This window comes from Penicillium concentricum (genome assembly GCF_028827145.1).
Source record: "Penicillium concentricum strain IBT 3081 chromosome Unknown utg000003l_segment0_segment0, whole genome shotgun sequence".
Lineage (NCBI taxonomy): Eukaryota > Fungi > Ascomycota > Eurotiomycetes > Eurotiales > Aspergillaceae > Penicillium > Penicillium concentricum.
The window spans coordinates 2,866,832-2,891,721 of record NW_026622756.1 but is presented as its reverse complement, the minus strand read 5'-3'; the positions used below and the strand labels follow the sequence as shown (position 1 = coordinate 2,891,721).

General features: G+C 45.5%; 11 protein-coding genes across 11 annotated transcripts; 6 read left to right on the top strand and 5 right to left on the bottom strand.

The window, feature by feature from the left end:
- Positions 1-2,185: 2,185 nt before the first annotated feature.
- N7517_008945 (WD40 repeat domain-containing protein) lies at positions 2,186-3,441 on the bottom strand (the record flags this gene model as incomplete). Its single annotated transcript, XM_056726674.1, has 3 exons — positions 2,186-3,088; positions 3,139-3,340; positions 3,404-3,441. The coding sequence occupies 3 exons, from the start codon at positions 3,439-3,441 to the stop codon at positions 2,186-2,188; spliced, it is 1,143 nt and encodes a 380-aa protein (XP_056577525.1).
- Positions 3,442-6,002: 2,561 nt separating this feature from the next.
- On the top strand, positions 6,003-6,392 carry N7517_008944 (Oxidoreductase N-terminal; the record flags this gene model as incomplete). The annotated part of the gene is made up of 1 exon (XM_056726673.1): positions 6,003-6,392. The coding sequence occupies one exon, from the start codon at positions 6,003-6,005 to the stop codon at positions 6,390-6,392; it is 390 nt and encodes a 129-aa protein (XP_056577524.1).
- Positions 6,393-8,930: 2,538 nt separating this feature from the next.
- N7517_008943 (uncharacterized protein) lies at positions 8,931-9,122 on the top strand (the record flags this gene model as incomplete). Its single annotated transcript, XM_056726672.1, has 1 exon — positions 8,931-9,122. One exon carries the CDS (start codon positions 8,931-8,933, stop codon positions 9,120-9,122), a length of 192 nt encoding a protein of 63 aa, XP_056577523.1.
- Positions 9,123-10,281: 1,159 nt separating this feature from the next.
- Positions 10,282-11,872, top strand: N7517_008942 (Major facilitator superfamily domain general substrate transporter; the record flags this gene model as incomplete). The annotated part of the gene is made up of 3 exons (XM_056726671.1): positions 10,282-10,587; positions 10,650-11,657; positions 11,723-11,872. The coding sequence occupies 3 exons, from the start codon at positions 10,282-10,284 to the stop codon at positions 11,870-11,872; spliced, it is 1,464 nt and encodes a 487-aa protein (XP_056577522.1).
- A 1,013-nt stretch (positions 11,873-12,885) lies between these two features.
- On the top strand, positions 12,886-13,536 carry N7517_008941 (uncharacterized protein; the record flags this gene model as incomplete). The annotated part of the gene is made up of 1 exon (XM_056726670.1): positions 12,886-13,536. One exon carries the CDS (start codon positions 12,886-12,888, stop codon positions 13,534-13,536), a length of 651 nt encoding a protein of 216 aa, XP_056577521.1.
- Positions 13,537-14,511: 975 nt separating this feature from the next.
- N7517_008940 (HNH endonuclease family protein) lies at positions 14,512-15,303 on the bottom strand (the record flags this gene model as incomplete). Its single annotated transcript, XM_056726669.1, has 4 exons — positions 14,512-14,624; positions 14,680-14,818; positions 14,876-15,047; positions 15,104-15,303. The coding sequence occupies 4 exons, from the start codon at positions 15,301-15,303 to the stop codon at positions 14,512-14,514; spliced, it is 624 nt and encodes a 207-aa protein (XP_056577520.1).
- A 594-nt stretch (positions 15,304-15,897) lies between these two features.
- N7517_008939 (NADH:flavin oxidoreductase/NADH oxidase) lies at positions 15,898-17,223 on the bottom strand (the record flags this gene model as incomplete). The annotated part of the gene is made up of 1 exon (XM_056726668.1): positions 15,898-17,223. The coding sequence occupies one exon, from the start codon at positions 17,221-17,223 to the stop codon at positions 15,898-15,900; it is 1,326 nt and encodes a 441-aa protein (XP_056577519.1).
- A 1,199-nt stretch (positions 17,224-18,422) lies between these two features.
- N7517_008938 (amidohydrolase) lies at positions 18,423-20,045 on the top strand (the record flags this gene model as incomplete). The annotated part of the gene is made up of 1 exon (XM_056726667.1): positions 18,423-20,045. The coding sequence occupies one exon, from the start codon at positions 18,423-18,425 to the stop codon at positions 20,043-20,045; it is 1,623 nt and encodes a 540-aa protein (XP_056577518.1).
- A 164-nt stretch (positions 20,046-20,209) lies between these two features.
- N7517_008937 (uncharacterized protein) lies at positions 20,210-21,928 on the bottom strand (the record flags this gene model as incomplete). The annotated part of the gene is made up of 4 exons (XM_056726666.1): positions 20,210-20,567; positions 20,617-21,248; positions 21,302-21,707; positions 21,759-21,928. The coding sequence occupies 4 exons, from the start codon at positions 21,926-21,928 to the stop codon at positions 20,210-20,212; spliced, it is 1,566 nt and encodes a 521-aa protein (XP_056577517.1).
- Positions 21,929-22,251: 323 nt separating this feature from the next.
- Positions 22,252-23,824, top strand: N7517_008936 (glycoside hydrolase family 43 protein; the record flags this gene model as incomplete). The annotated part of the gene is made up of 2 exons (XM_056726665.1): positions 22,252-22,411; positions 22,464-23,824. The coding sequence occupies 2 exons, from the start codon at positions 22,252-22,254 to the stop codon at positions 23,822-23,824; spliced, it is 1,521 nt and encodes a 506-aa protein (XP_056577516.1).
- Positions 23,825-23,895: 71 nt separating this feature from the next.
- Positions 23,896-24,767, bottom strand: N7517_008935 (DUF1445 domain protein; the record flags this gene model as incomplete). The annotated part of the gene is made up of 2 exons (XM_056726664.1): positions 23,896-24,036; positions 24,084-24,767. 2 exons carry the CDS (start codon positions 24,765-24,767, stop codon positions 23,896-23,898), a joined length of 825 nt encoding a protein of 274 aa, XP_056577515.1.
- Positions 24,768-24,890: the final 123 nt, after the last annotated feature.

The following is a 24,890-nucleotide window of genomic DNA, read 5'->3' as shown; positions in this document are numbered from 1 at the left end:
GGCCCCATAACAGGTTTTAACCCTATTAAGGTATTCTTCCATTGAATTAAAATCATTCAATGTAGTATTGAAGAAATCCTTAAGAGTTAAATACTCCGTAGTAAATCCCTTAGGATTATATAGAGTTTCGAGACGTAACCAGGCTTCTTTAGCACTCTCTATATCTTTCAGATATAGTAGTGGTCCATCATCACAATAAAGCTTAAGAACTGATATAGCCTTATTGTTTTTTACACCTATAGAAGCAGTTTCTATAGGCGTATATAGGTCTTCTTTTATTAGAGCAGCTTTTACTCTAATAGACCATATAATATAATTTTCCGAACCCCTAAGTTTAGGGAGGTATATCTTATCTATAGAGGTCATAGTAAGATATAATATATATATACTATATAAAGTAATATAGTATATAATCCTTTTACTATATATAGTGAGTACTATATATAGTATACTATATACTAAATAGTATATAGTAATATTTTAATATACTATATTATAGTATGATTACTATATATAGTATACTTCGGAGATATCTTGGAGATATCTAGGAGATAATTCGGAGATAATTCGGGATAGAATTTACTCCGGTGATAATTCGGAATTGCTTCGGAATTTCCTAAATAGGAAATAGGTAGCAGGCCGGGCTCATAACCTATGAGTAATTTAGCAGATAGAATATTATAGCCTAATAGTAGGTTATAATATTTTATAGAGGAAGTAATATCTTATATAATATGATTATATAAGATATAGTATTGAAGGTTATACTTATCCTAAATAGGAGATAAAGATATATGTATATGGAGGAGAATATATTAAGAAGTATATTATTATTCTATTAGAGAGTAGACTGTCAACCTTTTTATAGACATTTTAGGAGGCAAATATAAGATAATATAAGATATCATATTATCTCACGATTTATGGCGATTTAGAAGTGAATCATAATATAGTTTACCACTATTAGTATATCCTTAGATATAGTAATAGTTACCAGTAATTTATATATGATATCCTTCACACCATTATACTCTACTATAATATACTATTATACCAAGAAATATAGTAGGATATTTTCAATTTTTACTACGTAATCCTCAATATCTAGCACCTATACACTTATATAGCTATATATATAGTATAGATATATATATATCGAAGTTGATATAGTAGTAATTTTTATAAATTTATCTAAATCTATTAATACCTCCCCCTATAGCCTAGCTATAAAGAATCTGAATAGTGCATTTTATAGCCCTTTTCTTCCTCTATATAATAGTCTATTGTATAATTTTAATATAATTACCTAATAGCTAATCACCTAAAGAATAAAAATTAAAAAGATATATTTTCGTAGTGGCCACTATTAAAATTACGCACCCGCGTAAATACGAATATAATATGATATTTTTACTACTAGGCTACTAAGATAAGATAGATACGGATTTGTACGGGATCACGTATTGAAATCTACGGTCGCACCCCACTAAAAAAAAAGATCGATTTTCAACTTAATATTTAACTACCTTCCCGGGTAGCTATCGACTCTAAATTTTGATAGCACCTTTAGATATAGTTAGAATAGAACTTTACAAATTTTCAGACTAATCGGAGTAGTCTAGACTAGGTATTTATGAGTCGAAATACCTGGTTCCCCCCCCACTTTCCGGGAGCCAATCAAACCACCTAAAATCTAAATACCTGGCAGGTATTTGTCCTGGAATAGAGTTAGGGTGGTCCCCACTTATGATAGACCAACCAGATATATAGAATACCTGTATATAAAGTAATTATAAAGTCGAATGAGCCTCATCTACCCGCCTCCCATGGGATAGAGTTAGGTTCATAAAACAAGCGAATAAAATCATATTCATTAAACGGCGAATGGATTTATTCGTGACTGCGGTCATTAGCCTGCAAAGCAAAGACTTGTATCTTCTGATCCTCGGCCCCCGTAGCTAGCACGCAACGAATTTGCAAGCCAGGTTGGCCTCTCTCATCTAATTTGCTCTTCGGCAATTCTGGGCTTCCCTTCCTTTGGTAAGAGATGGTCTTAGTGCCATTGCGTGTATCCTTCACAATTCCCGGGACCCACTTCAAGCAAGTAATGAATTTATCATGTGCATTGCTAATAGACCTCACACACCTGCCTTGTTGGTTCAAATCCCAACAACGCATTGTTTTGTCATCTGATACCGAAGAAGATACTTCCCCCCGGGTGGAAAGCAATCGCACGCACCCAACTGGCATGACCGGTGAGATTCATGATGCAGCGTCCACGAGAGTCCCATAGTTTGATGGTTTTATCACGTGAGCCAGTCGCCATGATTTCAGCCGTGATTCCAGCAGCCCTCGTCGACCTCTTTGACTCAAAGAACGACGCAAGATATCGAAAGGATGCCGCTGGGGCAACTGCACAGCAAAGAATACGATTTTCGTGACCAGTCGCTGTGAACTTGCATATCGGTTGGCTGGCAGAAATGTCCCAGAGGCGAACAGTCATATCATCCCCGGTAGACAGAAGGAACTGCCCGTCAAAAGACGGCGAAATATCACGTACCCATCCAGTGTGCCCCTCTATAGTTTTCACGCGGTAGCCATTAACGACATTCCACAATATTACTTTCATATCCCTGCTTGCACTGGCAAGAAGGTTCCCCGATGGTATGAAACGAACAGCACTGACGATGTGGTCGTGACCTCGCAAGGTCTTGACATTCTTGTAATCGTCCGTCGTGTCCCACAGCTTGATCGTAAAATCAGAGCTGCAGGAAGCCAGGAGAACCCCGCTGGATGTGTCGCCATAGTCGACGTCACATACCGCCATCGTATGTCCTTTGAGTGTCCTTTCCAGTGTACCATCCTCCCAGTCCCAGATCCGTATTGTCAAATCACTGGAGCCGGACGCGATTAAAGAATATTTAGGGTGGAAAGCTATGCAATTTATGGAATCACGATGCGACTCCAACGAGCGTATCGGATGTTGAGGAAGCCAATTGTTGACGTCCGCGTTACGGTTGAGGAAAGAAGCGCGGGTCGAGTTGAGCTCGTTTTGGAGGGCTTCATTGCGGGATTCGAGGGCCAGTAACTATTAGGCAGAAATTGTCAGTGTCGCTGTAACGGAGTTATAGCATTGACCAAATCTGCCCAAATAGAACAGGGGGTTGCTACCTTTTTCATTAAGGTAGAGTTGCTAGTCCATTTTTTTTCTAGTAGATTTTCATACTGTTTCGCTGCGGTCGCGTCAAACCTGTCATCTGGAAGATCCGATTCTTTCTGAAAGGCCGCGAGGGTTTCCGGAAGGCCATTCGCTGACAGATAGGCTATGATGGATTTATTTCTATAGAAGATACCAACATTGGTCAGTGAAAGTATCGGCAAGGCTCCAATAACGTGAACTCACAGCTCTCCTGCTTGCTGCGGCGTCAGTGAAGTAGGCATTTTGAACGACGAAGTTGCGAGATGATAGAGCGCCGCTTGAGAGCGGAGCTTATTTTCCTTAAGAATCCCTTTTCCGAACGGGGTAAGAGTTTACGCTTCGCTTCGTTGGGATGGATGTAAGGAAAGGAGCGTGGACTAAGGGGTAGGTTGAAACTTGTAAGTGGTTCGGCGAAGACTTTGCGACTGGAAGAGGTAGATCACTTCCATTGGTGAAGTCTAGTACCGTGGAGGATAACGAATGAAAGCAGTGGTCGAAACCACTTTGTCAATGGAAGCTGGGGATCTGATGTGACGCGGTCGGTGCGAGAATTCGCAAAGGGCGCCCGGGGGGCAGGGGGGAGTAGGGGGGCTGGAAGGGGGAAAATTGCCAAGAATATCACCACGAACAACGTAGATTCTTCTGAGTAAAGTTACGTTCTTCTAGTTGTTGCTAAGTCATAGGTGTGGAAAGGTTTTCGCAGATCGTCGAATTGAATAACATACCTTTACCAATGGTCTAATGATTCCAGTTTGTATGTTGCCATGGTACTATCATTATATATCTCATTTAGGGTCCATACATATATAATGACGGTGATGATGCTGATGATGTTAATGAATTCATTTTCCCGATATGGCTCGTACTGGGTATATGCCATAGGGGGTTTGGGATGCCATCATCTCCTAGTGCTTTTCTTGCCTTTGCCGTTTTCACAGCTTCTATATCTAGTGCTGTAAGTAGTGGGAATTCTATGACTATAAGGATTGAAACGAGACATTGTCGGAAGAGATCCGTTGGCGGTAGATGTTGGAAAAAGGCCATCCGGAAGGCTTCCGCCTTTCGATCGACAGTTTACGCAAGCTTTCCTAGCGATTGATGGTCTTGGATTTCAAAGTGTGGTGAGGCCTCCTCGGATGCTCAAGTGGCAAGATTGGATGCGCAAAGACCATACCACAAATAGCTGGTCAAGACCGCGATAGGCGGGACATACGATGGCTTTTGTTGAGATGCCCAAACAGATATTGGGTACAAAGGACGGATTTACGCGGACATACAGAATCTGAATAGAGTCCTCGCGGAAGAAGTCGCACGATACGGTCATTATCGTCAGTCCGACAATCCGGCCGGGTCTATTGCCAAACATCAAACCCTAATGTCCCGAATTGATTGTATCGCGGAGATTGGTAAATATTTATAAAGAACACGGGGCCGCGAGCTGCCGATGACATATGATCCTTTGATCACAAGAAATCTGAGAGCCGAAATTTGAGAATATATCCTGCAACCATGTCACCGCTGCTTGAAATGCCCCAAAATAATTCCCTCGACATGCGGTTCTGCATGTAGCAAATGAGGCTACTTCGACGGCTTTGTTCGACATGTCATTGTCACAGCTTTAGCATAGTTGCAGGGAGCATTACTTAACATGATAGACGGATCTGGTGTGTTCATACTCACCACACTCGAGGTACTAAGCAGGCATGAGGCCGACTATGACCATCATATGCAGCGTGGTGTCTCGGATGTAGTCGTGTCCCTAGATGGAACTTGGGTGAATGACGTTAAGATCACTTGAGAGTGAAAGGGGGTGTTCACTAGGGAATTTGGCGAATGAGGGTTCTTATCGGAGCAAACACGAATGCCTCCTTGGGAAACAATTCCCTGCGCCCTTGATAAAGAGATTACTAGCACAATATGCACAGGAACAATATTCGAATATTCGAGTCAATCGGTGCGGCTGCCATGGAGATAAGATGTACTGGAGTATTCCTTTCCTCGCTCTCTTTAAGGCCTCTTGACTTCGTTTCAGTTTCTACATGGATCTTGTCCTAGCCCGTTCGTGAACATGAATTGGCTTCCTCTAATCAGTACGTATTCTTTTATTCCCCTAAATCTCGAATGCGCTGGAATGGCATGAAGGAACACAGGTCACTAAAGTGCCGCTAGTTAGCTCCAATTCTACTGTACTATTTTCTACAGACCCCCCTGCTAATAAAACGGTCGTTCAGACGGCCATGACACTATTACACTTGATTTAAGGGTAGGATTAATAAAGCCAATACACATGCACGATGCTAGAAATTTGTTACAGAAAACTCAGGCCTTGAACCCAGCGCCCCGTCGGAAAAACGGACCTTTCGCGTCCAAGGTACTGCAGCGGCGTGCGTGTTCAATAATCTTATGAAATATGCAAATTCCCCACTACAAGTCCAAGCTAGGGTGTGATAAGCTAGCCGTGCTATAAATTATCGCGGTTAGAAGGCCTATACACCCCGTATTTCCCCCATTATAACAGTGCTTAAGAACGGCCTGGCTTGAACATCACCACAGGCATATTATTTCCTAATGAAACAGACCAAACTATGTATGAAGGGAGGACTAAGCATCTGGATCCAAGCGTTGTGCTTAACACGATGCATAAGTGCAACAAGCCACTTTTGATAATGGTAGGACTGCGTCGATGCCCAGACATGCATACGTGTCACTGTCTCGCATGAGAGATTGGCATTTATGCTAAGTGGGCTCTGTAGTTTGAACCGGGCTACCTTTAAACCCCGCCTCCAAAGAAGCCTCCACCACTATGCGCAGGTCTATCCTGTGGAAACCGTCCGAGGCCCGGGTCACGCATAAGGAAGTCGTGGTCGATGACAAGTCCCTCCCTGAGACACAAGAAAAGCTACGTACCCGCGTCGTGACGCTACATGGTTTCATACACGCTTTTATTTGGCATCGTATTGATGTCGCGGATACCTTCACTATTCGTCACAAACGTGATCGCATGCCAGTCAATACTTGGGCCGAGTCCAAGTCGCACAAGGCTTACAGTTATAAGGAGGCTGGGGGTCAATTTGCGACCCTCCCCGGTGAGGACTGGTGGATGTCATATCGGTACCAGCTGGAAGAGTTTGTCAATCGTGTCAAGGGGCGTTCCACGCAATATTGGGTCGAGGGTCAGGATTCATGGGATTAGATGAAAATGATTGATATGGCGTATGAGAAGAGCGGGTTGGGATTGCGGCCAACAAGTGAATTCCGGTGATTCCGGTGTTTGGTCCTTGTTGGTTCTGCAGGCAGGTTATCAATTGCTTTTAGTTCCCAGTCAATAACCTCTTTGCTGCTATAGTAGGCCTCAGATTTACTTCGTGGACTTCAACAATCACGTTAGTTGAGTAGTCTCAAAAGAGTAAACACTTGATTGATTCTGTGGCTTATGATGTATTCTTGGTATATTTCTTACTATTTGTTGTACAGCCCGTCTCCCACTACTTACTTGATGGCAGATCGAGCGACTGCTTACTAGATATCCAGGGTGTTTATACCCTCCCTTTTCATAGATTCACAGATCAAACCTTCTTCCTTCTTCCGCTCCCACATACAGTAGCTATAACTCCATTTTACTATATCAGGATTACACACGCTCCTATAGACAGCCCTAACCATCGCCTGGACACTCAGACATTCAACCATACTCAAAGTTGAAATCAACTCCACTTCAGTCTTCTCATTTCTGCGTCAACTATCTGAGGTCAGACAATTATGCACCAACCCTAAACTTCTTGGTCAATCCGACGATATAAGATGGATTTAATAATTCCCGATGCATCTTAGCAGGATCAACGCTGATATTGTCAAGGGGTCCTGTATTTTTCGTCCGGGCTCGGTCGGCTTTGGTTCGGCTTTGGTCCGTCCAAGCCCACCCATGACCTCTTTGCTAGTACCTTACCTACTTCGCACTCTTTGATCAATAATGCTTCTAGCTTTCTGTAATACCCCTTCTTACGGCATCAGAAACTATTAAATACACCTTATATCCATCTTCTAAACCTTGATATATTTCTGGCATGGAAAATAAGTTGGTTTTTCTAGAAAGCTCCATCGATCTACGCCATCCCGTACCATGCGTACCAAATATATAACCCGGTCTGGAGAAACACCTGAAGGCAAATATCAACACACAAACTCCCCCCATTTTACCTCATCGTGCCGCACACTACTTGGACGGCTTGAAAGTCCCAAGAGTGGGGGTCTAGAAAATGCGTTTAGAGTTGTATCTCCTACCGACCTTTCTAAGCGTTCACAGGTCCCTATAGATCCCGATTAGCTCTTGGTTTCATCTGTCATTATCCAGCGATGCTCAATCAAGGAAGGAACCCTATGCGGATCTTGAGGAGCATAGCGGCCTAAATAGTGGCATTATTAGCTGCGTTATCATATGCCATACTTATTAGGGTAGTACCTAAACTAGGAAGTTGGGTTCGAGACCTAGAGAGTTTGTGCCTTTTACCACGGCAATATTAGGAATGGGGGGATTATCGTTCAGACGAGAAGAACTTTGTCACATTGGTGACATACACTTCACATAAATGTATGCGATGTTGTATATGATATAGGAGGGACCGCATATAGATATATGTGATATTCACTCTACATAGATGACAATAGGAACTGAATTTTCATGCAGTTGATATAGGCGGTGTATCAGTACCGTCTTCGTAGTAGCTGCTAGCTCCCTAATAAAATTTGATAGAACTGAGGGTAGTAAAAAGCTTGTGATCGGTTATCGAGTGGATGGTCCTTGAAGTATCATGATAAGTGAGTTAGGGAGGAACTAGGAAGTCATTACAGTGCAAGATCTCTAATATACAAACGATATAATCAGAGAGAATGCTACATGATAATTTGGATCTGCGTTATAGGTAGATTAGGGATTTTCTGGTTATAGTGGTCAATGGATATTGCCTCTTTCTGTGGTTACCTACATATCTAGACCATATATGATATGTATACAGCCCAAATTAAACTGTGCTATTTCCACTAGACACTTTGAAATAGTGTAGACTGTATGACTCGTGCGCCTCCTAGAGGTCATAAATCAAACGGCTTAAAGATAATAGAGCCCTAGAACTCGTGTATCGAGATCATCGATTTCCCACTTTATGACCACATTCCATATTATCTTTCGACCACTACAGTCTGAACTTCCATTTAAAAAATACGCACTCGTCTAAGATGAATCACAATGAAGTCTTTTTTTATTATACTGCTCGGTCTTGCTTCTGTAGCGGCGGCTCTTCCATCTGAAGATTCAAATATCCGGAATATTGCTCGTATGTCAATCCCCGAGTCCTAAGAAGCAGGATGTCACATTAATCAAACATTACCTGGAACAAAAAGCTGAACTCAACGATTCCCTTTAGTGTTGGCTGAAGGTTTGGCATGATGACCGTGGCTGTTGTCCAAAATTCACTTGCAAGAGCAAAGCTGGAGGCAACAACATCTGTCTTCAGGAATAAAAGCATTCCATTCTGCATGGCATGGCATCTTTATTTTTCCTCTTGGGATTTGGCTTGGGCGTTATGTTTTTTTTGTATCTTTGATCGGCAATGCAAAACCGTTTTGCACTTTGCTGGTACGAGCTGCCGATGAACAGTATATATCTCTTAATCAACATCATCTCTCGCTTTGCAAATATTCATTTATCCCTCCTTTCACGCTTAAAACTCCCTAAATGTCTGGCTGGCAGCAGATATTCCACTACCCCGACCATCTAGGTCATCGCGTAGTCCTCGAGGAATTTGTTAAACCTGAATTTCCAGACCCCAGTCACCTAGTCTCCATCCAGGTCAATACCATCACCGGCGTGAAATTTCTCACCGCAAGCAGCAACGCCAGTTGGGGGCTTCTAATCAACTTCCTTTAATTCCCTAGTTTTTCCGTCCTAGATACGATATGCCCGTTGGCTATTGTGTGTTGCTACGCTCTCATGGCTATAGGATAGGCTTGACTAAGGGCTGGGACGAGCGCTGAGGCTGGTGAAGCCCATGACTTGCTTTACTTCAACCGCTGCTTTTCTAATACTCGCAGCTATATTGATGAAGCGCACACTTCATCAAATTCTGAGGGCTTTTTGAATTGTCAACTGAGCGCATTATGTGTCAGATTGATCTTGGCTAGATGGCCAAATCCATCTTCGACAGGGTCCCGGTGGATGACGGATGGTTCCTTTTATAGATCATCTGCGTTTCGCGTAATAAAATGGGTAAAAGTTTTCGTAAACGACATCAAGATCGGATTTTGCTTCGAAGGTGAGCGTGAGATGGGGAGATCTGGATCTTTTTGGTTTAATGTCTGGTTGGCCAGGTTGATGGGGATCATCGTACTGACTCCATGTGGCCGAATATTTTGCGAAGGATTAGAGGTTCTCTTCCATTTCTTCCGGAGTCATTTTGAGTTATTATGTCGAGAGGAAAGGGCTTTAGGTGAGTGCCTGAGGCCCCCAGTTTGTCACCTTCCTCCAGGGCTTTCTAGATTCTCTTCATTCCTCCCCATGTCAGCTATTAGGGATCTTTTCTCTAATACACTTGGCCCACAGCGCAGACTTCCGCCCTTTCAAATGTTTCGGACCAGCTGCCGTCGGCATTCCCCTCGGCATTGAGGTATATTCGCTGGGCATTTATATATTATTTTCGATTCAACCCCGGAATTGATCCCGAGTCTACGAGTGGATCTCCATCTAAACCTCGGCCCCGGAACCCCTTATCGGGATGGATTCCGACGTCTACATCGGTGTCCAAGAGTAGGTGGATGGGCGATTAAAATTTCCAAACAGAGTCACTATATGTGTTCGCATATTGGCGCGGAATTATTCCCGTAAAGCATTCCCCATGGGGCCCCGCAAGATTTATGGAGTAGACCCCCTGTTCTTCTCAAGGTCAACTATTTGCCCATTTCTTCTAGGCCTTTTATATTGCGTCAATTGGTTTTTGTTCAACAATTGCATTTCTAGCCCTCGTCGACCCAAGGATTATCAAGCAATCTATTTCGTTTAAGCGTGACGCCCACAATTTCCGCCAAAAAGAATGAGCAAGGACCTGTCGCCCTCGGTAGCCACTGGATCAGACAGTATGGCTCTGGAAAGCATAAGAAAGAATCAATTTGAAGCCTCAAGCCACCTGGAGGACGTGTCCATTGCGACTTCGGACATGCAAGCACCGGAGGCACCGATCAATTGGCCCACGTGGAAACGAAATGCTCAAATCCTGATGGTGGCCATCCACTCGATGGTATGCGTTTTTATGGCTGCCGGGCTCATTCCTGGATATGAAGCAATGGCGGAGGAGTACAAAATCACGGTGCCTCAGGCCAGCTATCTCACGTCTGTCCAGGTTTGTATTCTTCTGTCATTCCACCCAGATACAAGCTGACCAGATACCCTTATCCGTTATAGATCCTCATCTTGGGAATTGCCCCATTCTTCTGGATTCCTATTACGATGCGCTATGGCCGTTACCACATCTTCATGTTCTCGGTGCTCGGTACCATGGTGTGCAACATCGGAGGCGTATTCTGCAAAACTTTCGGTACGCAGATGGCTACTCGTGCTATTGCAGCTTGGCTCATCTCCCCTCCCCTCGGGATTGGCAGCGGTGTGGTGACAGAGCTGTGCTACCCGGAAGAGCGTGCCCGGAAGTTGGGATGGTGGACCTTGCTCATTACTATCGGAATCCCGGGTGGTGCATTCATAAATGGTTTTGTTGTGCAGCACCTAGGAGTAGCCTGGATATTCTGGATATTCGCAATTATCAACGGCGTTCAATTCATTGCCTACGTTCTTCTTGGTGACGAGACCCTGTATGTCAAGGATGTCTACATCTCTCAGAACCCCAGCAAGGGCTGGAGTCGGCTCGTCCCTTGTCGGCTCGATCCTCGCCCCTTCGAGCTGCAAAACTTCATCGCCCCTCTTTTTCTGGGGAGATACCCTCGCATCCTGATTCCGGGGATTGCATATGGCGTCGCATTTGCCTACGCCAACATCGCCATTATCGTTGAGACGCCACTAATCTTCGGCGAGAAATTCCACTTCAACGCCCAGCAAGTAGGTTACCAGTTCGTCTCCATCATTATCGGCTCCGTTATTGGTGAACAAGTTAGTGGACCACTGTCAGATTGGTTCCTAAGGTTCCTACAGCGTCGGAAGGGCCACACCATTCCCGCGGATCGTCTGTGGCTGTCATATATCGGGTATGGCACTGTCTTCGCCGGCCTGCTTGTGTGGGGCTTCCAGTTGGAAAAGGCAACGACTTGGAACGTTACACCATGCATCGGCATGGCTATCGCTGCTTTTGGAAACCAGGTTCTCACTACCATCCTCATATCCTTCGCGGTGGATAGCCACAAGGAACACTCTGCCAGTATCGGTGTTTTTATTAACCTCTGTCGCCAGATCTATGGATTTGTGAGTATCCACCAAAGCCTTCGACTTTGTTTTGACTTGAGTACTAACTTGTAATGCCTATTTAGTGCGGACCATTTTACTTCCCTGATATGTACGCCAAACTCGGGCTAAGCGGCGCTGCTGGTGTGATGTGTGGTATCATCGCAGTGGTGTCTCTAACTCCTGTTCTTCTGATTCAGTTAATTGACATACGGAGACGGCCCCAGCAGTATTAATCAAACTTAAATGACTGGCTTTACGGTGGCGTGAATGGATTCTATCCTGGTTGATACCCGGAATTTTGGGTTTTTTTTCCATAGTGGACATGGTGTCACAATGGGCTTTTGCTGAGGGACGCTGTCAATTCACGCTGATCCAATTGTTCAGGTCGAGGTAGCTAGTATGGCATGTAGGGAATAGCTGTAGGTTTTCGTGCGACAGCTTATGTATATACCCCATGTACCAACCTTGAAATCTTGCAATGGATCCATTTGTCAACTCCAATATCCGTACGTTACGGTACTAAAATTCCCAGTGGACCAACCAATCCACTACTATACTGAGATATCTTCTATCAACTGTGGATCAATGCGCAGAATTGGCCCAGCCCCTTAGACCTTCGAAAAGCCTACTCATCTAATTCACACTTGTCCTCAATTTGATCAAGTAACTACCGGTTTTCGATGCCTAGTATACGTATGACAGGTCAAATCTTGATTTTGGATACCACACTTGGTAAAAGAAAGTATATTATAAGAAAATCCTATATCACTAAAAAATTCCCACAATAACTGTTCATTAACATATATGCTTCTCATCCACGATCTTTTCAAAAACAACAGAAACAAGAAAAACGAAATCCCACTCTGCGGCTATTTTATTTAGTGAGTGATCCGTACTAGGTAGGCATTCAAATTGTAAATCCCGGAAGATTACGCTGAGGGTATAGTGAACACTCAATCCGATTTGCAGTCGGGTATAATTTCTATAAATGAAATAACTGCGAAGAATCAGACGCTAACAACAAGTTCAGCTATGTCTCAAATTCTGCTATTTTTATCTAATTCGATTCTTGTTTTATCTGCTATCGATGTTTAGCGAGCTTACATGCAGATATTGGCCCCACAGAGCGACTATGAGGTTACAGTCTTTGTTCTATCTCTCAATATATAAAGCTCATAGAACTTCGCTCTCAACATCCCCTTACCTTTCTTCCCAATCATATCAAGGTCCCATTCAAACCGCAAAAATGGCAACGCTTGTTCTTCTCGGTCTTCTTGCACTTTTGCCATACACATCGGCCTCCCAACTCCAACCTCGCTCCATCACTCCACCCGATGGATGCCCTATTCCTACATGGCGAGTCACCAACTTCCAATGGTACAACGGATCTCACAGTCTGGATTGCATCCACAACCAAGCAGATATCGATACCAAAGGGTGTCTGTGTGGGAATGGGTGGTGTGAGCCCGATCCCGCGACGTGCAACGGGACTATGGTCAACGTGTGCTGGACTGGAATGCCCAACTATGAGCCATGGGGCTATGGGCCGCTGGAAACACTGGATATTGATTTTGAGGATGGCCTGGCTTGTCACGATCAATACATTGGGTACCGCATTCATGATATGGGCCACGGCGAGAGCAATTGCGGATATGCCGATCGCGGTGCTGGGCGCATTGTTGCTTTTTACGGAACCACCAATCTAGAAAGTTCAACGGGGCATATGGATTATACGCTGGGTAATGGACATGCAATCAAGTGCGAGAACGGCAGCAGCATCACCTACTCCGGGAGCACAGACTTCGAGCTGAGCTGCACGCATGACGCTTTCTACAACGCCACTTGTACAGCTCCTGTCTTTGAAATCCCAGTTCTGAGCTATGAATGGGTCCTGTGATGACAGAGCGCAATTATTATGGCCCTTTCGTGGTGCTCAGAATCGTGACGGTACCATTCATGTTCAGATAAGATCATGTCTCGTCGAATTGAATAGTCTATTCAAAACTGGATAACCATGGTCTAATGAACAAGCATCAAAGTTACATTGCTAGTGCATTACCTACTATTGGGAGGTTCACATAAGAATCTGAAACTATTGACTATGGAACCATCATGCATCACTCGATATGCCTCCTAGCAAGCAGGCTTTCTTTTTGTAAATTGCGATTTAGTCACAAGATTGAGACTATTGACTAAAAATTGTGTTGATACGTGCTGTAATTTTGTTGTTCAAATTGCTTCCTTGCCCACAGGCGTCGTAGGCGAATGGCTATGCTCCTGGAGATGAAAATGAATGGAATTGGCATAGGCACATAACGAAACAAACAAAAAGTAGCGACCTTGGCCGATGCCCCAAAATTTCCTTGTGTTCCTGCAGCATGGAGAAGTAATCTTCTCCATAATAACCCCAAGGCCTTACCAGAAAATGGTTCCCGAAAAGAATTGGCAAATGCTTGGCTGAAAGGGACTCCACTTGGGATCTCATTATATCCAGTCCTCTTGGTGAAGAGATGATAAGAGCAATAATTTCTGTGTTGACCTTCTTGCTACCGGTTCAATTGCTACTAACCCACAGGGTGTAAGAAGCAACAATTTTTTCGGCTTGTTTCCCAATAATTCTTTGGCTGCACTCTACGCCTGCCAACATAGAAGTTCCAGTGAGATATTTTGCAATTGGGCGTTCATCAAATGCAGTTCCTTGGCAAATCTGGTGAACGCACATTGTTTAGTACAAATTTGAAGCTTCTCATATTGGGATTGATTCTCTGGTCTTCTACTACTTGTTCATTTCCACTGTAAAATTCCTCATGATCTAGCTATACCGATCATGTCGTCCCGAGGCCCGATGATTCAAGGAATTGTAGTCGATATCTCAACAAGTACCCAGCATCTCCACAAGAGCAGCCTTCTCGTCCGAAGTCACGGTAAGATCATAGACCGATTTCACCTTCACCCACATTTTGGCATATGTGCAGTAATATGAAGCTATTCGAATGTCAGCGATCTATATTCTAAACAACACATATGGTTTCGGACGTACCTAGTGGAGGCTTCCACGATTCTGGGCCTTTGTCACCCTTGGAGGAGTTTACGTTGTCGGTGACTGCTAGAAGCTGGGGATTCTCGAGGTCATTGGCGAAGGCTTGACGCTGTGCTGTGGTCCAGCTGGACGCACCAGACTACCAATATTCATTAATATCTCGAGCCGTCAATGTTGTAGGATGATGCGAGCTCACCTTCCATGCGTTCGATAGCGGGACGACGTGATCAATGTCGACGTCACTTGCAGCCTTCCAGGTCTCGCCATCGTACGGAGAAAACCAGGATCCACTGGTAGCACCGCAGCTGGAGCTTTGAACCACGTCGGTTCCATCTCGTTTAAGGATTGTTTCACGTGTGTTACAATTTCTGCGGACAATAATTTCAGCGAAAGCTTCAGAATGACAGTGGGTTCATCTACTCACCCGCTGATAGTAATCCAGTGTGGAAACTTGTCACGATCATATCCATCCTGCGATCCCTGTGCAGCGACGGTCAACCCTGCCAGCTCACTGGTGGCAGTAGAGGTAGATGGGATTCCTGGTGGTGCTGGGGCAGGCAAGGCTCCGCCTAGGAAAGGCTGGAAGGCGAAGGCCAGAATCAAAGCTGTGCGTGAGAAGCCCATTATGGTTTTCCTTGCCAAATATCTAGATTTCTCCGATTCACCTTTAATTTCTAACTGAATTCGTTGAGTAATCAGCGCAGTCAAGAATGTAGGATTAATACAGAGAGGATATACTCCGTACAAGTCGGAACTGTCGACTTTATACCCCGGCTTTATCTGCTTAAGCCCCCCTCTCTGCATCAACAATGCTAATCTAATGCCGATTCATCTCCAAATGCATTGTAACATCGGCTCCCGAGTCTTGGCCCGGTGCTTGGCGTTGCACGTTGATCAATCATTGGCTTGCAACTGGACAGCGCGGGAAGTGCGGGAGTTGGTGCTGATAACAGATGCACCATTCGTCTCCCAGATTCATATACGACAAGTCACCTGGGTCGGAGAAGGGCCGGAGGAGAGTCCTTGGGGAGAAAGTTGAAACACAAATATGCCGTGAATGGTGACGGTGAATGCCAATATGGAAATGATCGCCGAAGATGTTCCCCCTTTCTCGGCCTTATGGTGCTGATTATGGCTATATTGTACGACAGTCTGTACTATGACTGGGGGAAATCAAAGGGTTACAATGAGAAACATTAATCTATATATGTGTCCACTTTACAGCAAGCCTCGGGCAAACTGCCACGGGAGAGATATCTTCACATCCAATTTCTTAGCCGCCGTGAGGACCCATTCGGGCTCGCGCAAGAATTGTCGGGCCATTAAAACGGCATCGGCCTGAGGCTTGGGGCCAGACAGCATTGCCTCGGTCGCCTGTGCCTCCTCTGCACCCTGAACAATATCTCGAGCGGACTCGGCTTGGGTGATAAATCCAACAGCTCCCACCAGTGTCGCATGCTTGGCGGCGTGAATCTCTTGACGAATTTGACCCGCGAGGTCAATCTGATAGTTGGTATGAGGCTCAATGCGTTGGCTTTTGTGATTGCCGCCCGAGCTAACATCAAGGAAATCGATCCCGAGGCCTGGTAACATTTTGGCAAGTCGGATTGAGGATGGCAAATCCCAGCTTCCAGTTTCTGCTGCGACTGGCTGGTTCTCGAGCCAATCCGTTGCACTGATACGAAGAAGCAAGGGCATTCCATTTGGAATGACGGCCCGGATTGCAGCGGCCACCTCACATAGGACCCGAGTTCGGTTCTCAAAACTGCCACCATATTTGTCGGTTCGTCGATTGGTAACGGGGCTGAGGAATTGATGAAGCAGGTATCCATGAGCACCGTGGATTTCAATTACATCCACTCCTGCTTGTACCGCGAGCTCTGCACTTCGTGCAAAGGCCCGAACAAGTTCTTCTACCTCGGCGGTTTCTAGCTCGCGAGGGGGCCAGTATTGATCGCCAGGTGCCCAAATTTGCTCTTCTCCACCAGAGGGGCCAACCACATTTGATGGCCAGCCACCAACACTTTCGTCGGCTTTGATGCCGCGTTGCTTTGCCTGAGATACGACCCAGGGCGACACGGTGCTCGCCTTCCGGCCAGCGTGAGCAAGCTGAATGCCGATTTTGGCCCCTTGGCTATGAGCGAAATTCACCAAGCGGCGGAGTCCTTTGAACTGTTCCGAGTCTGTCCCGACTTGCCAAAGGCCAGAATCATTGGGTGAAATGCGACCATTGGGCTGAACGGATGTGGCTTCGATGAGAATCAGACCGACGCCCTTTGTAGCCAAATGCCCGAGGTGCGCGATGTGAAAGTCCGTGAGCGCACCTACAGCCGGAGAAGCTGGGTCTGACTCGGCGGAATAAGTGCACATGGGGGCCACAATCACGCGATTCTTCAGTGTGACATCTCGAATTCGCAATGGGCAGAACAGCGTCGGAGTGTTGGGTTGTAGGTTTATAGCTGCTCCGGCATTGTTAGCGGGGGTGAAATAGGGCAGACCTTCAGCCTGTTGGATTGCAGGGGAACGAAAGGAAGTAGATCCCATTTTTACAATTAATTCAGAGCAGAAATGCAGAAATACAAACGGAAAACCAGAACTGCCCATTTCTATATATATCCTTGGAATCGGCTGACAAATTCAGTCTCGCATCGGAGACAATGCCGAACGCCCTCGGAAATTCCTCCCTTCGCGGGCAAATTGACGACATTTAGGTGGGTAGTATGCAACTAAAACCTCAATTGTGATCTTTTTGACAGGTTTCTCAAACTATTCGGCAGTATATAAGAACTTCAATAAGGACCTTCCCATCTACCGTTTCCATCTCGACATCCTTGGCAAAGGTTGGGAATCCTAGCATACCCCGGTCGAAAGTAGTTGACATATTTCCGCCATTCTTTGGAATGAGGAGCAATCCTTCTTGTTAATGGATGAATACATTCAGAAAATTCCCCTAGACACTGAGCTGTAAAACATCGGTCAAGGTCGAGAATCCAAAAATGCCCACAACCATAGGGACCTGTATGATCAAGGACTTCTAACAGGCACATCTATACCACTGTCAGAAACTATGAGATCATCTTATGAATAACTGTACTTACCTCCAAGTTTGATCCCTTGATTCCATTAACCTCGCGATTGTGGATGAACGCGAGATACTATAGTTCCAGGACCGATGGGTATTATAAGAGTATTCTTGTCAGACTGATAAGAATTACAACAACGGAGCCTTAAGTAAAACGTTACCAGCCTATACAACCCTTTGCTTCCATAATAGACTATATTTACTAGCCTTTCTTACTACAAAGAAAGTCGATATGATCTTGACCTGAAACGTCAACGCTATTGTCATATAGATATAGATATAGAACCGGCGCTGGAACTCCGAGTATTACTTTCATTCATAAGAACATAAGTTATTGTCTGAAAATACAATTCGCAACATGGGTCATGGGACTGAGAGAATGTCTCAGTCCCTATATAAATGAACAAAGCCAGGTGAAACAACAGTAAACGTTTAGTCAAAACAAGCACTGAGAGTAAGAAAGAGATATATTCAAAATATCAATCTTTTCAATTCAAGTTCTTTTGATCTCTTGGCGTTACACCATTTCTTAATCTTATACCAAACAGCCAATAGCCATCGTCTGTTTTCCACAGCTGAACCCCAGCCTCAACTTCAACTTTGACATCTCCCTCTTCAAGTCAACTGGCTTTGCTACATTTGCCTCTCCAATCATATCAACATGGTTACAACAGTATTTACTAACGGCCGCATCCTCTATCCCGACTCATCGGGTCGCTTTGTCTCCACGCTGGTAGTCGAAGATGACCATGTCGCGCACGTGGGCTGGGAAAATGACCAAGCGGTTGTTCAAGTTCAAACAACAGCATCAACAGTGGATTTAAAGAATCGAATGGTCCTTCCGGGATTTATTGATGGCCATGTGCACATCCTCAATTTCGGCATGTCGTTGCAGAAGCTCGACCTTCTACCTTGCAAGACCCTCGGAGATATCCAAAATGCCATCACTTCGTATGCAGCAGCTCACCCATCGGATCCACGGATTTTGTGCCGAGGCTGGGTCCAGTCAGTTACAGATGGTCAGGCTCTCGCCACAGTCTTAGACGACCTAGATCCGCGACCTATCTACATCGAGGCATTGGACCTCCACTCAACATGGTGCAATAATGCAGCTCTCAGAGAGCTCGAAGTTTATTCGAAGCCTGATCCTGCAGGAGGAAAAATTCATCGCTGCCACAATGGCATCCCATCTGGTTTGCTCGAGGAGGCGGCTCAATTTGACATTGTTTGGCCATTTTTGGACCGGGTGACATCTATGGAGAAAAAGCTGGCCGCAATTGATGCTGTGATCGATGCCCATCGACGTGCTGGGTATACTGGCCTCGTGGATATGGCGATGGGAGAGAGTGAATGGTTGGCATTGAATGCATATAGAACTCAACGTGGTGAACTTCCGGTTCATGTGGCAGCACACTGGTTGGTGCCCTACTCGAACTGCGATGCCGATATCTGCAGTGAAATTGATCGCGCTATTGCACTTCAGCAAACCTTCAACCGCAAAATCTCCCCGGAATTTTGCATCAATGGCATCAAACTAATCTGTGACGGAACCGTGGACGGGTGTACAGCGGGATTACACCAGCCGTATGGCGGAGTTTCCAACATTATCGATCCCATCTGGCCTGCTGATGCCCTTGCAGCAGCGATTCACCGTGCGACTGATGCTGGCCTGCAGTGCGCCATTCATGCAATTGGAGATCGAACCGTACAGCAGGCTATTGACTGTTTATCCCAAATTCAGGACCTGCCAGCATGTCGTCATCGCATTGAACATTTAGAGATAACAACCCCCGAAGACGCGAAAAGGCTTGGCCAACTCGGGATCGTGGCCTCAGTCCAGCCTGTTCACCTAGACCCGGCGACATTTAGCGCATGGCCAGAGATGCTTGGAATTCACCGTTGCAAGCGCGCTTTTGCTTACCAAGAGTTCGTGGACGGTGGTGCTCATTTGACCTTTGGGACCGATGCCCCCACTGCGGAACATCACGCACTGCCTAATCTGTATGTCGCTACTACTCGGCGATCGTCCATTGACCCTTCCTCGCAAGAGACCGTCAATCCCGAGTTTGCTGTTTCCCTCGCAACCGCTGTCTCGGCAGCTACTGCGGAGGCTGCATACGCGTCCTTTTCAGACTCATGGACAGGGAGTCTGCGACCTGGATATAACGCCAATTTTGTTGTGCTAGATATGGCCTGGGCCGTGGAATCTCTTTTAGAAGCTCGGGTATGCCAAACCTGGTACAAGGGAAAGAAGGTGTTCGATCAAGAGGCGGATGTGATTTGAGGGCTAGCCTTTTGAAAAACCACACTAGAATAGTACATATGTGCTGAAAAGACAATGAAACCAGCTCCATTCTTGGACGATTAAGATCCTTCTGCTTCAACTCTGCTTCCGCCGTATAGTCAAAGCACACAATCACCCTCTTGGTTCCGCAACTTTCCATTCACTCAAGCATTGGTCTCCTCAATATGAATGGCCGTGCTCATCCCTTTTTCAGTCTCTCCGATCTTTTCCATCTCAAGATTTGTAGCAGTTACAATGTCGTCCCCATCGAAAACCTTGGTTATCTCTTCAAGAGGCATATAACGCGTCTCCACGTAGAAGAAATAGATGACCACCACTTCCACCGCCAAGAAACAGCAGTAGAAGATGTAGTAACGCCACTGTATATTTTCAAGCGCGATTGGATTGACATATTGGTTGAAGAATAGCGCAATATACATGGCAAACTCCATGATGGTATATCCTTTGGCACGCATTGAATACGGAAGAATCTCCGTGGTATAACTTGCGATCAAACCGGATCTTGACCATATCAGCAATAATACCAGGCTGTCTAGCAGGATGATCTCACTTCAGATTGTAGAATAGATAGTAAATGAAAATCATCCCCAGAACTCCGGACCCCAGTGCTGAGCTCGCATGGTCCGAATATTTTGCTGACAGGATTGTCCACACCACAAAGGCAACCATCATCCCTGCCGAGCTGATGAGCATGATTGGTCTGCGGCCCCATTTGTCAACAAAGAAGCTGAAGAAAAGGTTGGTGGCGAGGCTATAAGAAGTCAAGGCGCCGTTAATCAATAATTGCTGGTTTGGGTCTTTGATCCCGATACTATCCATGATGAGATTTAAATAGTATGATACTAAACCATTGCCTGACCACTGGGAAAAAAATCCAAAAGAGACAATGATGAGCAGTCTTTTGCGATTACCAGGAGTTCGCAGAAAATCGATATAAGAGCTCGAATGCTCTGAATTCTTCTCCATCGCAATTGCAGTTGTAATTTCGGTGAACTCCAGCTGAATGACCTCATCGCTCTCGTCTCCCTCGGCATGATAATGAGCCAGCATCCTCAGAGCTTTCTCTGGTTGGTCTTTGGACACATAATAGCGCGGACTCTCCGGGATCCACCACACAACTGCCAGCATAACCAATGTGAAGACCCCCTGGATTAAGCTCGGTGCTCTCCAAGACCAATCGCTCTGTGGGATAATCATTACTGACAGGTCTGTGGATCTTGATATCGACCACTTACTTTGATTTTCAGCGTTCCATATGTCGTCCATGCCGCGATAAACGCCCCCGAGTGGTAGGTGGCGCCCGATATAGTGACCAAAATTGCCCTGTCTTGGGCTGGAGCAATTTCTGTAATAAGCAGCGGCGCAGTGCAAATGACGATAATGTCTCCAAATCCGAGAATAAATCGAGCGCCGACAAACATGGAGAAGTTGGTAGAACCTGACTGTAGAGCCACGCCCAGTAACATAAAGAAAGATCCAAAGACCAAGCAAAGCCTACGGCCCAGATTATCGAGCATATAAGGCAAAATCACTAGACCGGCCAGCGCACCAACACTCATAACGCAGTTGAATAGACCCAGTGTTGGACCTTTGGGGTGGTCAAAATAGTCTTGCCAGTAGGACAATGCCTGCAATCCATTCCTAATCTCAATGAGAATGAGGAAGAATACGTTAAAAGGATAAAACACTCACATCATGGAGTTATCAAATCCATTGGCCGTGTTGGTTGCAATTAAAATTAAAATGTAGAAGTACAGGACTCGCATATTGCGTCGTTTCCACCATTTCACGCGAGGGAATACTCGCCCTGCTAAATAGAAATGACCTTTAGGAGGTTTGACCGTCTCATATGCTTCACTCATGTTGGTATTAATTTCCAAATCAAAATCAAAGTTGGTTATTTCTAAGAAGAGGGGTCTAGGATATATAAAACATACTATTTATGTATACTGCATCATCTCATGGCAGGTCTTCATATAACCGGTCCAATGGGAGTCTCTTTATTTCAAAATACGTCGATGGACAAAGTCACCGAGTCAATTCTCTTTTATATTTCAGCCTAATAAGAAGATCAGATGCGGGGTGGTGGTGGACGATACGCCGTGTCTCAACAGGCTAAATTCTGGCGCCACATAAATTCAGGCGATGCGAGCGAATTCCTCTCTCAAACAATCCCGGACTCACCATGGCGGTTGCTCACCATAATCCAATTATCCCAGGGTTTTCTCCCGACCCGTCTATCTGCCTGGTCGATGGCATATTCTATTTGGTGAACTCGAGCTTCCATCTCTATCCCGGGCTGCCCATTTATATGTCAAATGACCTGGTCTCATGGAAACATATCGGTAGGCCGTTTTTCTTCAAACTCATATATCGGAACGCTGACATATATCTTAGGAAATGCCATAAACAGACCATCTCAGCTGTCATTATCCCGCGCGACCACATTTGTTGGCCCGTTGGACGATGGCACAGAACTGGTTGCAACTGGTGGCCTGTACGCCCCAACAATTCGGCATCACAATGGCATCACCTACATCATCTGTACAAATGTCATCCACGGTACTTCCAATGTACTGGGCGATGAGCATAGTGAACAGTTCATCATTCACACAACTGATATTCGCTCGGGAAATTGGTCAGACCCAATAGTCTTTGAATTTCCCGGGATTGACCCATCTCTGCTATTTGACGACGACGGCCGGGTGTACGTCCAACTGTGCAAAACGGGGCCTGAGTTCGAGATCTACAACAGCGAAATCGACATTACAACCGGGAAGAGGATTGTGGAACCCACTCTCATCTGGACGGGATGGAAGAAAGGATATACAGAGGGCCCACATATATATAAAAAGGATGGCTGGTACTACCTTTTATGTGCCGAAGGGGGCACATTTCAATACCACATGCTGAGCATGGCGCGATCAAGAAACATATGGGGTCCCTATAGGTCCTACGAGATGAACCCGTTGTATACGGCGAGCGGCACCGCTCAATATGTTCAAAACACTGGACACGGTGATCTTTTCCAAGATCAAAACGGGCAATGGTGGGTGGTCATGCTTGGGGTTCGCATGAAGGAGGGACGATCTATCATGGGACGGGAGACATTCCTAACATCGGTTGATTGGCCTTGCGACGGGTGGCCGACAATTCAACCGATCACATGCGATGGGGATCCCGGGGGAAATTTCAAGGCTGAAGGTCCAGACTCCCTTGCGGCCCCCTGGGTCTATTTGAGAGACGCCAAACTGGATCGATACCATATGCAAGACAACCGCATTACGTTACAAGCGGACTCGGTAGAGATTACCAGCGCGGACGAGTCAATTACTTTTGTCGGCCAGCGACAACGAAGACTTGAAGGCACTACGACGGTCACTGTCTACATGCCACAACATTCCACGTCAGTTCGAGCAGGGTTGGCTCTCTACAAAGACGAGCACCGATTCTTGACAATTGGATACGACTTTCACTTGCAGCAAGTCGTCTTCAACGGACTAAATCAAGCCCAGTCATTCTCACAGAGTGAGACCCAAAATGTGGAACTCCAAGATTTCATATCTTTCAAAATCGGCTACACGGAGACTTCTTTGCAATTCGGGTTCCGGGTAGATGAGGCAGGCTGGCATGACTTGGCGACACTTGACACCGCAATCCTGACCGATCTCGACTTCACTGGTCCGGTCATTGGGATTTTTGCCATTGGGGATGATGTCGCGGTGGAATTTGCAGACTTTGAAGTTGATGCTGTATAGTAAGAGAATAGAGCTGAGAAAGAGCATCAAGTTGATAATCTCTGAATCTAGATGTAGAACTTGGGTATCTTCTAAACGGTTGGCTTGAGTTTCTGCAAATCTTCTGCCGTCCAATCGGTGATTAACATGTGACCGGGTTCATGGGCAAAGACCAGGCCTTCAATTTTATTACTTGCTGCTTCGACAGCAATCTGAGGTGTCACTCCACAGGCCTATATGAATCAGATGGGTGATCATGTGATATGGTGTTTGAACTTACCCAGAACACAGGAACTTCACCCTCCTCGAATGTTTGCGGTTCTCCAAAGTCTGGCTTTGCCACATCAAGAATTCCCAGTTGCTTTGCACCATCCCATCCCCAGGCGACAGGCTCTCCATGCGTCGACAAATAGGCCCGAGTGATTTCCCTCACTCTCCCAATGTGCTCCGGGCGATATGGTCTCATGGATACAATACAGTAACCGCCCGTGAAAACTCCGGCGGGTAATAATGGAATGTTCGATCGGTACATTGCAACTATTGTACCAGTCTTTTGGTGACGGGGTGGCAACCCTGCCGCTGTCAGGGCATCTTCAAATGAGAACGAGCACCCGATCAAAAATCCCACATGATCCTCCGTCCATACATCCAACAAGTCACGACGACTATCAATACATTTTCCAGCTGAATATACTCGATATTTGGGGAAATCCGTCCGAATATCAAAATCTTCAGACCGAATACACTCTGCCGGTCGAACGGAGTTTGGGTCCCCAGGAACCGCGGTCATCCCCAGTAGGGGACAAGGAACTGGGTTGCGCAGGCACAAATCATGGAAATCGGCAGCATATTTTGATGGAAGTACCAGAAGATTGGCTTGTAAGTATCCCGGTGCAACACCGGCGGTATTGGTGAGTTGATTTTGACGACAGCACAGTCGTGCCTCTTGAGCGGTATTGACCATGTTGTCCAAATGGAGAAGATACAAAAGATAAAGATTCAATCTTCATATTTTTTTCATAATTTACATATATTAATATCATATCACAATCTTCTGACTACAATATCCTCGGTTATCACTTTCGGG